Here is a 16,475-nt window from a genome sequence, read left to right as displayed (position 1 = left end):
ATAACTCAGAGAGGGCATCTGCAGCAACAAGAGACACCTTTTACAACAAAGCCACTCTGCTGTAAGCCATGAGCCCATCCTCACCTCCACGTGTGGAAGGATGAATTCATCCAGGAGGGCAGAATCCCCATAACACAAAGATCCCACCTTCAAATATCATTAACATGTGCCTTGGGAAGGGGTTAAGTTTTCAACACATGACATGACCATAAGCCCGGAAGTGGGTGTTATGCCTCAGGTCTGGTGGAGTTGGGGATAGGAGAGATGGTTTGGTGATAATAAACATCTGTTGTTCTTCCAGAGGACCAGAGCTTGGATCCCAACATCCATATCATCACGTAGCCAGGCTGCTTGTAACGCTAGCTCTGGGGTATCCAATGTTCTCTTCTAGCCACTGTGGTACCGACATACTCATGCATATCCACACAAGCAGACACACATATGCACATAAATAAAAATAAGGATCTTAGACTGGAAACCGGGGCTCAGAGAGTGACAACCCTAAGACCACCATGTTGGTCATTGTGCTTCCAAAGCTACCAACACACATCAAGGAGTGATGTCATAGGCCTGTAATCCCAGTAGTTAGGAGGTAGAGTCAGGAGGGTCAGGAGTTTAAGGTTATCCTTGGCTATACAGTGAGGCCAGCCTGGCTGTGCAAACAAAAGGAAGCAGCTGGCACAGTGCCTGTGGACTGAATGACCGATTTGCATTTGCGCATCTAAGCACTGAAGGTTTGGTCAGTGCTTAGAATTTGGGGGATGTACCTGGGAATAACCCATGTACATGGGCCAGAGCCACAGCCTGGCTTCCTGATTTCTCCTTCATCTGAGTGTCCTGGTGAAGAAATCCATGTTGACACAGTCAGCGATCTCTAAGCTGGGAGGTCTTTTCCACACCGTGTCCCCCTCCCCCACAGAGTATATGCTGAGGAGGCCTTTGTCCTGTAGCTGGAAGAAGCTTTGCATAGGTACTAGGCCTAACTTGGGGCGGATCCAGTAGGTGCAGGACAGGAGCAGAGATGGAGGCTTGGGAGGGAGATGCCCAGGCTGTGCTCTTAGGATACGTGCTGTGGCAGACAGCTGGCTGTGCAGGCATCCATGCACACACATACCCACCTCCTGCCCTTTCGCATAAGTCACACTCATGTTCATAGGACTTGGGTCATTCCACATTCCAGGAGTCTTCTTAGTCCCCAGGCTGTGGCAGGATCAGGTCAAGTGGAACTCCCAGCACCCACAGTACCCATTCTGAGCCACCTAAAATAGTTAAATTCTTTGTGTGTGTGTGTGTGTGTGTGTGTGTGTGTGTGTGTGTGTGTGTTTCACAGAGTTTCACTACTGTAGCCCTGGCCTGGAACTCACTATGTAGACCAGACTGGCTTTGAACTTATATAGAGATCTGCCTGCCTCCACTTGTGGAGTGCTAGGATTAAAGGTGTGGGCCATCATACTTGGTCACTTATGATTTCTGAAAATGCCACCTAGTGTGGCTACTCTTGCACTTATAACCCCAGCATTCGAGAAGATGAGGCAGAATGATCGCCAAGAGCTCCAGGGCAGCAACATAAGGAAAGATACCTCAGCTCTTACAACAACAAACTAGCTGGCCTCTTGGGACCAATGAAGTGCTCCCTCCCTGTAAGCCTTCCCTCTGCTCACACTCACACTCACACACCTGCTTAGTGTATGCAGGACCAGATCTAAGTCTGGCAGCTCCTCCCATGCCAAACCAGCTCAGGCCTGGCCCCTGCCCAGATGTACACCCCAAGGACATCCTGTTTTTCTCTCTGCCCTGAGCACATGTCCCAGATTGGATGCTTATGAAATCCTCTGAGTCCTTCCCTCACCAAGTCCCCGATGGCCTGGTGCCCAGAGCTTGGCTTTGGTGAGGCTGGGACAGGAAGCTCCCAGCCCGGCAGACAGCAATCCTGCTTGAGAGAGACATGGAAGGAAGTAGTTACTGGTCCTATCGCCATGCATGACTGTGGGGTGCACCTGTGAACACAGGCTCCCAGGAGGATGTGACACCCAAGGTCGCAGGGAATGTCATCATGGGAACCTAGCCATGCCACCTCTGTGCACTCAGGTACACCTGTGAAGCTGTGGGGAGACCAAGGCTCCAGTCACCACCATTTGCTGATGGTGGCATCAGCCAAGTCACTTCGCTTCATACAGTAAGAGCTCAATAAATATTGCTACTAGAAAAAACAAAAAACAAAAAACATGGTAGCAGAGAAAGACTAAATGCATAGAGAATATGTCAGTGTGTCTCAGACCCCATCTCATACTTGGATAGCATGTGAGTGTGCATCAAGGAGCACCCTGGGATATAGCATGCTTACTGAATTTATGTTTGATTTGTATCAGAACTCACATGTCTGGGAATTCAGATGGAACTACTGTTCACCTCCAGCAATGCATACCATTCCATGGTGATCCTCGGGATCTATGAGCATGTGTCAGGGGAGGGGATGCTGTTTATCTAAATAGACTAGTATGCTGCCTCTGTCTGTGGTCCTGGGCAGGGGTGCTGTGTGAGAGAATGACCCCTCCCCCCGGCAGGTTGCTTAGTTTCTGTGCCAGAGGTGCCAGAGGCATGGGGCATTCTGGACTTACATTGTTTTCATTCAAGTTCCAAGCCTGCCAGCTGGTCAGTCTTGGGCAGGTTGCTTGTGCATGCATACACTACGTTCCATGTTCTGTGCACTGGAGAGAATAGAAACTCCTTTCAGATGTATAGAAGAACAAAAATCTACAGTCTATTGAAGACAGAACCTAGTCCAGACAGGTGATGTATATGCCACTATTATTGGTTTTTTTAAGACAGGGCCTCACTATGTAGCCCTGGCTGGCCTGGAGCTCACTATATAGACCAGGCTGGCCCTAAACTCACAGACCTCTGCCTGTCTCTCTCTCCCAAATGTCAGGTTGGTCTTGAACTCACTATGCATCCAGGAATAACTTGGAACTGCTGAGTCTCCTGCTTGTACCACTCTCAAGTGCCGGGATTACAGACATGAGCCACACCTTGCCTATGCAAAGCTGGCGATCCAACGCAGGACTCCATGCTTGCTAGATAACATTCTACCAGCCTGCTACCTTCCCCTGCCCGCGGACGCTCTCTGAATCTCCCTGTTTGTCCCCAGTGATATGATGCTGCATCATCCCATCACAGTGCTGGTCTATTGTCCCCCCTGGTGGTAGGACGGTCCATTCCTCTAGACTGTGAGTCCCTGGGCAGGGTTCTTTCTGTCCGTGTCATCTCTGGCTTTAGTCTGTATGGCTTGGCTTTCTCTTCCCACAACAGCTCTAGGTGAAGCTCAACAGGTTTCCAAGCAATCTCAAGGACCTGGTGTCCTTCTTCTCCATCTTTTAGAGGCAAAACTAAAACAAAGCTGATAGCAGAAAGGTCATGTGGGGCACACCTGTAATCCCAGCACTGAGGAGACTGGGGCAGGAGGATGGCAACCCAAGCCAGCCTGAGCTGAGTAGGGCATCTTCTCAGAAAATAAGATAGAGAGGAGGGTTGGAAGAGTGACTGCTGATCTTCCAGAGGCGGGAGAGAGTGCTGTTCCCAGCATCCATGTCTAACCACTCCAGCTCCAGGGGACCCAACACTCTCCCCTGGCCTCTGTGGGTACCCACACATGTGGTGTATGTACACTTGCGCACGACTGCATGCACACACACATAAGTAAAATCAATACAATTTTAATAAGTGAAAAACTAAAGCAAAGCAAAAGCAAAATCTGAGGTTCAGAGAGGTTGAGACTTGGGCTCATACAGCATCAGCATCTAACCCTGGTCTACTGACATCCTAACAAGGCACTAGATTTGGGAGAAGAGTCTAGATATACTTACTCATCGAGCTCTCTGGCTGTTGGACGGCTCGCTCCCAGCCCCCCCCACCCCACCCCCCCCCCCCCGCACAGTCTTTCTCCACCTCTCTCACTTGGGCTCTACTCCTTGGCTCCCTGTCCAGTCAGGCCCACAGAAATGGGGCCTTTGTAGTCTGGTTGGATTTACAGGGTTGGTGGAAGAGGGCAGACTGCTTGCTGGTGGTGTGCCAGTTAAGAGTTCTGGCTACTGCTTTAAAGAGACAGAACAAGGCTGGGGCGTGACTCAGCGTTTGCCCAGCATGCCTGAGGCCCTGGGTTCGACTCCCAGTCCGGGGGCGGGGGCAAACATAAGGAAAGGAGAAAAAGGAAAATCAAAACAAAACAAATACCGCTCTCTCTGGAAGGGGCCGCCTGTGGGACAAACAGCTTCCCTTTCAGGTACAAAATCCTTCAAAGCAGCTGCGAAGACATCAGAGGAACACCAGGGGGCGACTGTATCAGCGCTTCAGCGCTGCCTCCTGCCGGTTGGGAGCCCCTCTCCAGGAGCTCCTGGCACAAGGCCTGGTGTGGTGAGGAAGGTGCTACAAACAGCAGACAAGTTCAAGGTCAGAAGCACTCGACAGGCTAAGGCAAGAAAACGAGGAGTTTCGTTTCAATTTAGAAGCCAGCCTGTATACATGGGACTCTGCTGGATGGAAGGGGAGGGAGGCAGAGGGAGAGAGGGTGTTGTGGTATAGAACCCTAATTCTAGTACCTGGGATTTAAAAGTAGGAACTTAAGAGTAGGAAGATCAGAAATTCAAGGTCGTTCTTGATTGTATGTGGAGTTCCAGACCAGCCTGGGCTACAGGCTGAGGGGTGCGTGGTGGAGAGCACACTCTGCTGGCGTTTTCAGGCACTGCGTGTATGTGGTGCACAGACATACATGCAGGCAAAAATCACAAATACATGAAATAAAAACAAACAACTCCAGTTCTAGGGGGGATTCTGCACTCTTTTCTGGCCTCTGAGTACATACAGAGGTACGTACATAAATAATAAAACAAGTCTTTAAAAGAGAGAGAGTTCTCTATGGGCTGTGGTGGTGCAAGCCTTTAACCCCAACACTCAGGAGGTAGAGGTAGCCAAAGCTATTTAACAGGGAAACCCTGTCTTCAAAATAAAGGCAAAAACAAGCAAACAAAAAAGTGAGAAACTTTTCTTTTTTGAAGACAGGATTTCTCTGTGCTGTCTGGTACTCTGGCTGTCCTAGAACTCACTTTGTAGACCAGACTGGCCTGGAACTCACACAGAGATCTGCTCGCCTCCACCTGCTGTGCTGGGATTAAAGGTGTGCACCACCACTGCCCTGCAAAGAGAGAAAGTTCTTCTTCTTTTTTTTTTTTTTTCTTCAAGATTCATTTTATTTGCATTTGTGTTTTGCCTGCATTATGTCTCTGTGAGGGTGTCAGGAGCCCTGGAACTAGAGTTGCAGATAGTTGTGAGCTGCTATTTGGATGCTGGGAGCTGAACCTGGGTCCTCTAGAAGAGCAGCCAGTGCTCTTAACCACTGAGCCATCTCTCCAGCCCCTGAGAGATAAGCCCTAACATTGTGCCCAACACACTATATATCATTTACAATGAATGTAAACAATAATAGCTGGGTTCAGTGGTGATGGACACTTTTAATCCCAGCACTTGGGAGGCAAAAGATCTCTGTGAGTTTGAGGCCAGCCTGATCTCCGCAGTGAGAAACAAAACAAACACACAATAATAAAAACGTACTACATTCAAAATTTAAAACTAAGGGAGGGGCGGGGTGTGGCTCGGTGCTGGAATATTCTCCTGGATTGTACCAGGTGCTCCCAGACTTCATCTCCTGAACTCCTCCTCCCTGAAGGCAGCCAAGGTCAAAGGTTCAATGCTTACACCATCATAGTCAAGAAGCACTCACCTTTCCTGCAATGGCAGGCAGGCATTCTTAGTGTTCTCACCCTTTCTAATGTGATCCCTTGACCTCAGTCCACATGGGGGCGTGGAGAGCCAGTGTGCCTGTGTGGAAATACACCATGCTTTTCAACTAGCTGCCTATCAGTGACACTGTCACCCAGGACTTACCGTGACAGGGTTGTGTGGCCTCAACACGAAGGGTCTGATCTATATACACTTCTGCACACAAGAGCCTGAACTTTAGCTTCCCTGGACTTGGGAGCTTTGAACAACTAAAATGTGTCCATCCACAGACTGGGGTCTAAAATCTGGTTAATAGGTCAGGGCTACAAACCAGGTTAGTAGGTCAGGGCTGCATATCAAGACCTCATCTCAAAAGTGAACAAACATGAGGCTGGAGAGATGGCTCAGAGGTTAATAGTATGAGATGCTCTTGAAAAGGACCCGAGTTAGGTTCCTAGCACCCATGTCACCAGAGACATCCTAACTCCAGAGCCAGGTGATTCAACGGCCTCTTCCAGCCTCAGAGGGAACCAGGCACCCATGCAATACACACACATACACACAGGAAAAAACACTCAGGTGCCTAAATCATTTTTAAAAAATTTAAATAATCAAGACATTAGCAGGGCACCACAGCCACTGTAAGCTCAGACAGACCCTTGTTTACTTCTTCTAACTTCTGGCAGCTACAGATGACCCTTGCTGTGTCTAGGCCTGTGGATACATTACTCTCATCTGCCTCTGTCCAAATTCTCCTTCTCCAGTAGGGACACTGGTCATCTGAGTAGATAACCCTCCAACAACCCAGGATAGCCTATCTTTTGAAAGACTGATTTTTACTGTGTGTGTGCCTCTGTGTGTGTGTCTGTGTGTGTGTGCGTGCGTGTGCGTTCTGGTGTCTGCAGAGGCCAGAGGCATTTGATTCCCTTGAACTAGTTATAGGCATGCTTAGTGTGCATGCCAAAAACAACAGTACAGCTCTTAACCACCGAGCCATCTTGCCAGCTCCCATGATTTCAACTTTACTTGACTACATCTGCGAAGACCCTATTTGTTGCCCACACTGGCCTTGAACTTGCACAGTCTTCCTGCCTCAATTCTCCAGTGAACATGGGGACTTTTCCATGAATGTGCGACTATGTCTGACTCAGAGTCCTGCAAAAGCCCCCTCCTCTCCACATTCCTCTCAGGTATGAGTCACTGATATCTTTTCCATCCCAAGGACAGGAAAGAGAGCCAACTGGAGCAATGAACAAATAAAGCTAACCAGTGGGGGCCTTAGACTCCTGACTTCCACCATTAGTCATCTACCTGTGGATACAATAATCTTTTTCTTCTTCCTTCTTCCCTCTTCCTCTTCTCTTCCTTCCTCCTCCTCCTTTTTTAAAAAAAGATTTATTTATTTATTGTGTATACAGTATTCTGCAGGAATACTGTATACACAATACAGGAGAGGACACCAGATCTCATTACAAGTGTTTGTGAGCCACCATGTGGTTGCTGGGACTCAGGACCCCTGCAAGAGCAGCCAGAGCTCTTAACCGCTGAGCCATCTCTCCAGCCCTTGCCCCCTTCTTCTTTTTAAATTGAGACAGTCTCTCTGTATAGCCCTGGCTGTCCTGGAACTCTCTTTGTAGACCAGGTTGACCTTGAACTCAGAGTTGGACCTGCCTTTATCTCCTGAGTGCTGGGATTAAAGATTTGATCCAGCATGGTTTAAAAATCTTTCGCTTAAAAGGTTGTCCTTGGGAGCAAATGAGAATAAAGGATGTAAGCACATAGCAGGTGTACAAACCATTTCTCTCTCAAGTTCCCCATGCTTCAGTGAACTAGGAGAAAGGAAGCAAAGATGTTGCTCATCTCAGCTGTTTATTGAAAGCGAGGCAAGATGGAGGAGGTGAGAAACAGGGACTGGAGAATACATCCCGCAGGGCACAAAGGTGGTGGGTGAACCCTCTTCTCACCCCCCCAGGGAAGCGCTAAAGGTCAGCAGGGGGGCTGTCAGACACAGGATCCTCCCATTGTCCTGGAGCGCCCTCTAGTGTCCTGCAAGAATAAGTCCTTCTGGCTGAACAGCCTGTAGGAAGAAGGGGCTGGGGTTGCTAGGAGAGCACATCTATTAGTAGCATCAGGATCAGGTCCAGCAGGAATTGCTGTTCACAGGAGGTGGTCTTTAAGGGGCAACTCATCCCACCTTTCTTAATTCCTGGACTTTATATTTTTCATTACCTTTCTTTGTGAGTGTGTGAGTATGTTGTGTGTATTGTGTGTGTGTGTGGGGGGGGGAAATCAGGGACCAGTGTGTGTGTGTGTGTTGTATGTGTGTATGGGGGAATCAGAGGACAACTGGAGGGAGCTGGGTCTCTTCTTCCACCGTATGTAGGTCCCAGAGATGGAACTCAGGTCATCAGTCTTGCCAGGAAGGCCTTTCACTCACTGGGCCGTTTCACTGGCCTCGAAGGGCAGTTCTTGATTGAGTTTACCCCTGTCCTGACCAGGAGGGAAGTTGGAGCATGAGACTTACTGGGGGGTGGGAGGGGCTCTGCAGAGATTGACACTACGGAGAGGGGAGAAGGGTGATGAGAGCAAGGAGTACCAAGAGGGACGTGTCTGACTTCTCTAGTCTTCAGACTTACGAGTCCCGTTGGGGTTGGCTGGTCTGCACAGAACACTGCCTCACGGGACTGGTGGGAATCAAGAACCACGACTGACTGCTAAGATCATGGAAGGCAGGGGACAGCTGCTCGGGTTCATCCCTGAAGACCTCCACCGGGCTGTCAGCTTCAGTGACCAATGGCTCTGCCTTGATTTCTGGGCTCAGCCAACCGGAGGTGGCCAAAAAGAGGCAGACAGCCAGCAGGATCCCTGCTGCCCCGCACAGCGTGGCTCCTGCCACACGGCAGGTGATCAGGGCTTGGTTATAGTCGGCTACTGGGTCATCCAAAGATGAGAACTTACTGTCATTGACAAGCTCTAGTTTGGGGGGTACTGCATAGCCAGTGGTCAGGGCTGCCACACCCAGCAGGAGAAGCAGGGATGCCACGGACACAGTGACCTGAGGAGAGCAAACAGAACAACAAGAATCCAGGCTCAGCCGGGGTCCAGGAGCATAGCATCATGAAATGGACATCGAAGAACATCCCTATGGGACCTAACTGCAGTGCTGGGGGCAGAACCCAGGAGTGTGAACATGGTAGGGGCAAGCACTCTACCACTGAGCTACAGCTTCAGCCCCTTTTTGAATTTTAGTTTGAGACCAGGTTGCGCTAAGTTACCCAGGATAGTCCAGAACTGTCTTAAATAGCCCCAAATGGCCCTGAGCTAGTCTTCTAAGTCCTGGAATTATAGGTGTGTATCATCATACCCTCCCTGGCAATGTTTCCTTCCCCTCAATGGCAAAGCCAACCTTGACTCATTATCTGAGTCCCATTTTTTATTATTATTTGAGTGTGTGTGTATGATGTAGCGGGGGGGGGGGTTTGCAATGCTACATGTAAGAAGAGGTCATCCTCTTAGGAGCTGCTTCTTAGGAGCTGTTTACTGTTTTGAAATAGGGTCTCTCACCTTGACCTGGTTAATTAGGCTAGGTTGGTCAGCAAGCCCCAGAGATCCTCCTGCCTCTGTCTCTCCAGCAATAGGATTAGAATATTTCTAAAATATTTATTTTTAGGCATGATCTCTCTATGTAGCTCTGACTGTCCTGGAACTGGCTATATAGCCCAGGCTGGCCTTGAACTCAGAGTTCCTCCAGTGAACCCCCACATTTGGACATTTGGTTCTTAGGTGAGTGATGTCTGTTTTACTGAACTGAGCCTTCTGAGAGCAAAGGTTGGACATGTTTTGGTTCACTAGGTGTCTTGTGCTCAATGTAGTACTAAGTACTAGCTGAACAACTAAATGGACCATACACAAGAGTTCTTAACTGGGAGGTGGGGAGATGGCTCGGTTGGTTAAGTGCCTTCCATGTAAACACAGTATCTGAGTTTGGAATCCCAGAATGTGTATAAAAAAGCCAAGCTTGCTTGGGTGCGCGAGCGCGCGCATGCGTGTGTGTGTGTGTGTATGTGTGTGTGTGTGTAAGAGAGAGAGAGAGAGAGAGAAAGAGAGAGAGCATGCCTATAATCCCAGGCTGGCCAATATCTGTGAGTTCCAGACCAGCCAGGGCTATACAATGAAACCATGTCTTTGGGGGGAAAAATCCAGGCTTGGCAGCATACATCTGTGAACATACTACCACAAAGGGTAGAGAAAGGCAGATCCCCAGAGCTCACTAACTGGCTGATCTAACCAATTAATTGAGTGCCAAATTCAGCAAGAGACTCTGTCTCAAAAGATAAAGTGAGAACAACAGTAGAAGACATCTATTACTTCTCCATGTGTGTGCACATATGCATACTCACAAACATGCGCACATTAAAAAAAAAAAGAGGGCCAACAAGATGGCTCAGAAGGTCAAGGCACTTGCTGTGCAAGCCTGATGACCTGAGTTCTATCCCAGGAAGCCCTGTAAAGTTAGAAGTGGGGAACAGACACCACGGAGTTGTCCTCTGACCCTGGCACATACGCCCATGTATGCACAACACACACACACACACACACACACACACACACACACACACACACTAATGCATAAATAAAATTAAAAAAAGAGAGTTCTTAAATTCTGTGCCTTAAAGATCCATTAATAAGGTGTTAGCTAGGTAAGGTGATGATTGTAACCCCAGCTATCAGGAGATTGAGGCAGGAAGATAGTGAGTGTGAGGCCAGCCTGGGTTATGGAGTGAGTTCAAGTTTAGCCTAGTGCAACCCTGCCTAAAAATAAAAAGTAAATCGAGGGCTCGTGGTATAACTCAGAGGTAGAATGTTGGAAGTTTGTCCAGGATGTTTAAGTGCAATCTCTCATAAACACACGCATGCACACACGCATGCATTCCTGCCTTTGCCAACTACGTTCTACCTAAAACACTTTGTCTAGGAAGTCTCTGGTCATCCTGGCTATGAAGGCCATTACCCATCCTGGGATTTCTGCATACCTGACCCGAGGTTGAGGGCTGGTCCCTCGACACAGGTTAGCGCCCTGCCTCCCCATTAGAGGGAAGCCTTTTGGGAGCAGAATGTATCCCGTGCTTCAATTTCTCTACATATTTAGTGATGAATTACACCCATCAAAAGTACTGGCTGGCACCTTGGGCTTTATGAGCCTACAATGTCTGTTTTTCACATCTCTGCTGCCTGTCAGTGGTACCCACAGTGGGAAACCACAGTGAGATGTAGGTGAGATGGACTCCACTTCCTGCCACAGTGTTTCCTCTCCAAAGCCATAGTCATGAGCACAGCGCTGGCAAGTGGCCCAAATACAGTCAGACTTCTAGGAACAGAATGCTTTCATTCCTTCTTCATTTCATTCATTCATCTATTAACTTATTAACTAGTCTATGCATTTCAAGTCAGGGTCTCACTCGGTTGCCCAGGTAGCCTATAATACACTATTTCTACCTCAGGCTGGTCTTGAACTTATGATCCTTCTCCCTCAGCCTCCCAAGGTGTGAACCACAGTTTTATTATGCATTCCAGGGTGGCCTTCAGTTAATTTCTGGCTATTTTAGGTTGATCTTTCTTTCTAGAAGGATGTAACTCAGGCTGCCTCAAACTTACTATATAGCCAAGTATGACCTTAAAACTCTATCCCCTGCCCCTTCTGCCTTCTTCCTAGGGCTAGGATCAAAGTTGTGCACCAGTACACCCACTTTGTGCAGTGCTGGGGATCGAACCTAGGGCTTCATTGATGACCTGAGTTATTGAGGCCTGGAACTGACAAAAAAGTGCAGAGTAAATGGATGTTGTAAAGTTGTCCTCTTACCTCCATGTGTATACCAGCATTTACACATGAAGGAACACACACACACACACACACACACAGAGAGAGAGAGAGAGAGAGAGAGAGAGAGAGTCTCTCATACAAATAAAATAAATACATCTAAAAATTTTACAAAGCATTACCATGTGAGTGTGTGTGTGTGTGTGTGTGTGTGTGTGTGTGTGTGCACCACACATGTGCCTGGTGCCTGTGGAGATCAAAGAGGGTACTGGATTCCCTGCAACCGGTGTTTTAGACAGTTGTGAGCCACCATGTGGGTCCTCCAAGAACAGCCAGTGCTCTTAACTGCTGAGCCATCTCTCCAGTCCTGATAACAATGTCTAAAACAATGTTTTTTAAAGGCCCAAGAGTCAGCACTATAGTAGGCATTTGAGGAGCACCATGGGAAAACGTGAGCTGATAACACTGCGATCTTGAGGGCTAAGAAAAAGCTGTCAAACTCCTCTGTCCTTTTCTGGATCCAGCTTTGCCAGAAGGTATCCAACCTCTAGTCTCTTCTAGAAAATGAACTTCGTTGTTGAAACCTATTTGTACTGTATTTTCTGTCTCTTGAACATGTGACCCCTGACCACCCCATCATCTCTCTTCTCTCCATGCTCTGGGCCTCATTCCAGTCCTATCTTTTCCCCAAAGCCACGAGTCATTCTTTTGGCCTTACCTTCCAACACAATGAGGGCCAGGGTTGGTAGGTGTACTGAACTAGGGGTCCTTCTGGGTTATCGCTGAGAGTGGTACCCACACAGTCCCTGTAGAAGAGATTAGGGTAGGGTTCCACCCCATACCACGTAGTACTGTCCTCCACATTGGTGCCATGGCTACAGACACACGAGCGACTGCAGCTCATCGTGGATCCCTGTGGGCACAAGGTACAGTGACAGAGGGAGATCAGCAGAGTTGCCATGGTAACCCTCTCACTATTCACCACTTCACACTATCACCGGATACTTCACCCTTACAGTCAGTCCACCTAGCCTTGCAGCATCCCCTTTCTTTCCCTGAGTCCTTTATGCACGAGCCAGGGGTTTTCAGTCTGACCATCACTCTGCCCGTTTTCTCTGCAGACCATCCAGCAGCTGGAATGCGGCTCTGGAACCTCACTATTGGATTGTCACCCAGACCCACACTTTGTTTCAGACACATGTACTGACTTCTTAGGCCTTCCTTGTCCGTAAAATAGGGCTAGTAATGACAACTGTTTCATTCATTCAAGGGGCTGCTGTGATTATTTTGGTGTTTTCGTCTTAAAATGTATTTGTTATGGGTGTGTGTGATGTACATGTACATGCATGTAAACATATGTGGAGGTCAGAGGAAGACTTGCAGGAGTCAGTTCCCCTTTTACCATGTAAGTCCTGGGGCTTGACTCTGGCCATCAGCTTGGCAGCAGCCTGTGTCTTCACCCCCTGAGCCATCTTGACAGCCCCCCGCCCCCCCGCTCTGTTTTCTGTCATTTCCTTCCTCAGCTTTTGAGGCTCCTATATTTAGAGTGAAAGATCTTCATGTTCCCTTGCAAAGTTGAAGTCCCTCTCAGGACCCTTCCTGGGGTAATTTTCATAGATGATACTGTTGGATGGAAGACCTCAAGCTGCATGGCCCTGAATGCCAAGGGATGGTTTTCACAGGATACAAGTCCCAAGGCATTTTGAGTCCACAGAAAGTGGAACTCAGGGGCCCTCAGGATCAAGGGCTCAGTATTTTTTTTTTTTTTTTTTCTGAGACAGGGTTTCTCTGTGACATTGGAAGCTGTCCTGGAACTCACAGAGATCCGCCTACCTCTGCCTCCCAGTGCCGCCTGGCAGGGCTCATTTTTTTTGATGACAAGATTTTCAGGAAAGACCACAAAAGGGAACTCTGAGGTCTTGGGGATGGACAGGACCTGTGTCTCTCAAGATGCTGGGAAGGCCTGGGTTCTCTGTTGCCTCTTCCCATCTCCCTCACTTCCCTGTGCGGCTCCAAACAAAACACAGCAGTGTACCTGTCCTGAAGAATAAGGGGGATCAATCATCGTGACCCCAGGATCCCTTTGTGTGCATACACACACACACACACACACACAGACACACACACACACACACACACAGAGACACACACACACACAGACACACACACACACAGAGACACACACACACACAGACACACACACACACACAGACACACAGACACACACACACACACAGACACACACACATACACACACACACACACAGACACACAGACACAGACACACACACACAGAGACACACACACAGACACACACACACACAGACACACACACACACACAGACACACACACACACACAGACACACAGACACACACACACAGACACACAGACACACACACAGACACACACACACAGACACACACAGACACACACACACACAGACACACACACACACAGACACACACACACAGACACACACACACACAGACACACACACACACACAGACACACACACACACAGACACACACACACAGACACACACACACAGACACACACACACACAGACACACACACACAGACACACACACACACAGACACACACACACACAGACACACACACACACACAGACACACACACACACAGACACACACACACACAGACACACACACACACAGACACACACACACACACACACACACACACACACACACGGTGGTGCTTTGGGAGACCCCGAAGAGGCACTGCACAGCACACATGTGCACAGGAGTGCTGACTGGATCACATGTTCCACTCTCCCCACAATTCAAGGGAAGGAAGAAAATAAAAGAAGGAATAAGAAACAAACAAAGCCTGGACGCACGCCTTTGATCCCAGCGCTGGGAGGCAGAGGCAGGTGGATCTCTGTGAGTTCGAGACCAGCCTGGCCTACAAGAGCTAGCTCCAGGACAGCCTCCAAAGCCACAGAGAAAACCTGTCTCGAAAAACCAAACCAAACCAACCAACCAACCAAACAAACAAACAAAACAAAAACAGAATGATTAATGGTAGAAGTCAAGGTGTAGCAGTGACTTAAAAATGAGGGCTAGACAAGTGGACTGCAGAGACTCAAGGAGAAGGTAGAGGCAGAGGCATGACCAGAACTGAGACCTCCGGGTCCGGGGCTGGGGAGGCTGGCGAGGAAAATGGACGGAGCTGGAGGACTGTAGGAGACTCCATAACCAGAGGGTAAAGTTAGAGGCCAGGAAGGGGCGGTGAGGGCCAGAGCAAGCCCCTCCCTGTAATTCACTCTCGCCAGGCCTCCAATTGCAAAGGATCGGTTCAGCCTGCTGATACAGGAGAAGGAAGGTGACCTTGACTGAGCTGGCTGTCCCTCCTCCTCCCATCTTAGGGTGGGGGTGGGGGAGAGGATGCAGAAGAGCCCTGGTGTTGCCATGGAAACAACCAGGCGTGTGTTCCTAACCTGCAAAGGGAGAGACTTGATGAGAAGCGAGTGAGAAGAGGAAGAGGCTGCGTGGGTCGGGGCAAGGGGACCAGACTGTAGGTGGGAGGACGCACTGGATTGTCTTTAGGCACGCCCACCTCTGCGCCGGCTGGAAAGCAAGGCCTCCTTGGGAGGTGGTTAGGGGAATCGGGAACGCCACCAGCTCCACTCCCTAACCTGACCACCCTTCGGGGTTAAATAAACTGCGTACTTTCCCAGGAGGGGAACTGAGGCACAGCAGGACGACGGGAATGGGTTGTAAGAGAGGGGTGGGTGAACTCGTCCTTGGAGCCTCTATCACTCTATGAACCCTGGAGTGTCAAGGCCCACAGTGCAAAGGGGCTCTCCATCACCTCCACTTCCCCGAGCCGGAGCATAGGGATCAGACCTCTGGCCGGACACAATCGTACTGGGGATGCTAGAGAAGTGGGGGAGGGGCGCCCCTAGGAGCAGGGGAGACAGCTGGGCAGGGGTCGAGCCGCATGGAGCAGGGACTGAGCTCACCTCTGGGTCTGTGTCTCCGGAGCCAGCAGAAGCTGTCAGAGCTGGAGCAGAGCAAAGCGAGTTTGCTTCGCGCAGGCGCCGCAATCCCGGGCGGGGGTGGAGTGGGATGGGAGGAGGCGATACTGGGGGAAGGGGAGGTGGGGGTCCTTTCGACCCCAGAGGCAGGCTCCGCAGACTGTAATCCTACGCAGATCCCCAGCCCTTGTCCTGGCCTGTGTTCCCTTCTCTCTCTTCTGAGAAGCTCTTGGTCATCTTCGGGGTGCTCCAACTCCCCAGCCACACTCAGGTCACTCCTCAGGCCTGACTCCTCTTCCCAGGAGCCTCTGTCTTTTCACTGTATCTTCAGACCCTCCCCTGGGTCTCCATCCCTCCAGATGTCCCCTCACTCATAGAGAAAACCAATGTCTGGGCCCAAGGTGGAAGCCTTCGCTGGATAGAGTGCTTACACGAAGCATATACAAACCGTGGGTTCTTTCTCTCCCAGAACCTTATAAACCTAGCATGGTAGGTAGCATATGCCTATGTCCCAGCACTCCAGGGGTGGAGGCAGGAGGATTAAAAGTTCAAGGGCATCCTTAGTTATATACCCAGTTTCAGACCAACCTGGGCTACACAAGACCCTGTCTCATAAAAAGCAAAAAACAACAAGAAACAACAAACCCTATACCTTAAGCTAGCCTGGAGATGCATTAGCAACAATGAAGGCTGAGGCGGGAGAATCTCCAATCTGGGCTACATAGCAAGGTCGTGTCTTAAAACAAGAAAACCAGCACTTCCTGGGAAGTCCTTCCTACTGCTCATTCTTTCTCCATGTGCTTTCTTCTTTGAGTCTCCACCCCAGACTAAGGAGTTGTTGCTCTTACCTTGAGGTGGGAACTGGGACGGGGACAGGGTCC

The 16,475-nt window shown here is 49.4% G+C and overlaps 1 protein-coding gene across 1 annotated transcript; it reads right to left on the bottom strand.

Moving 5' to 3' along the window:
• Positions 1 to 8,293: 8,293 nt before the first annotated feature.
• On the bottom strand, positions 8,294 to 15,710 carry Nrsn2 (neurensin 2). The gene is made up of 3 exons (XM_051193557.1): positions 15,580 to 15,710; positions 12,309 to 12,503; positions 8,294 to 8,827 (listed from the first exon to the last, which is right to left on the bottom strand). Exons 2-3 carry the CDS (start codon positions 12,492 to 12,494, stop codon positions 8,405 to 8,407), a joined length of 609 nt encoding a protein of 202 aa, XP_051049514.1. The 5' UTR covers positions 12,495 to 12,503; positions 15,580 to 15,710; the 3' UTR covers positions 8,294 to 8,404.
• Between the last annotated feature and the right edge of the window lie 765 nt (positions 15,711 to 16,475).

Source organism: Phodopus roborovskii, unplaced genomic scaffold (assembly GCF_943737965.1).
Source record: "Phodopus roborovskii unplaced genomic scaffold, PHOROB, whole genome shotgun sequence".
In the NCBI taxonomy this organism is placed as follows: Eukaryota; Metazoa; Chordata; class Mammalia; order Rodentia; family Cricetidae; genus Phodopus; species Phodopus roborovskii.
Note: the sequence above shows the minus strand (reverse complement) of the source record. Positions and strands in the feature narration are given on the sequence as shown.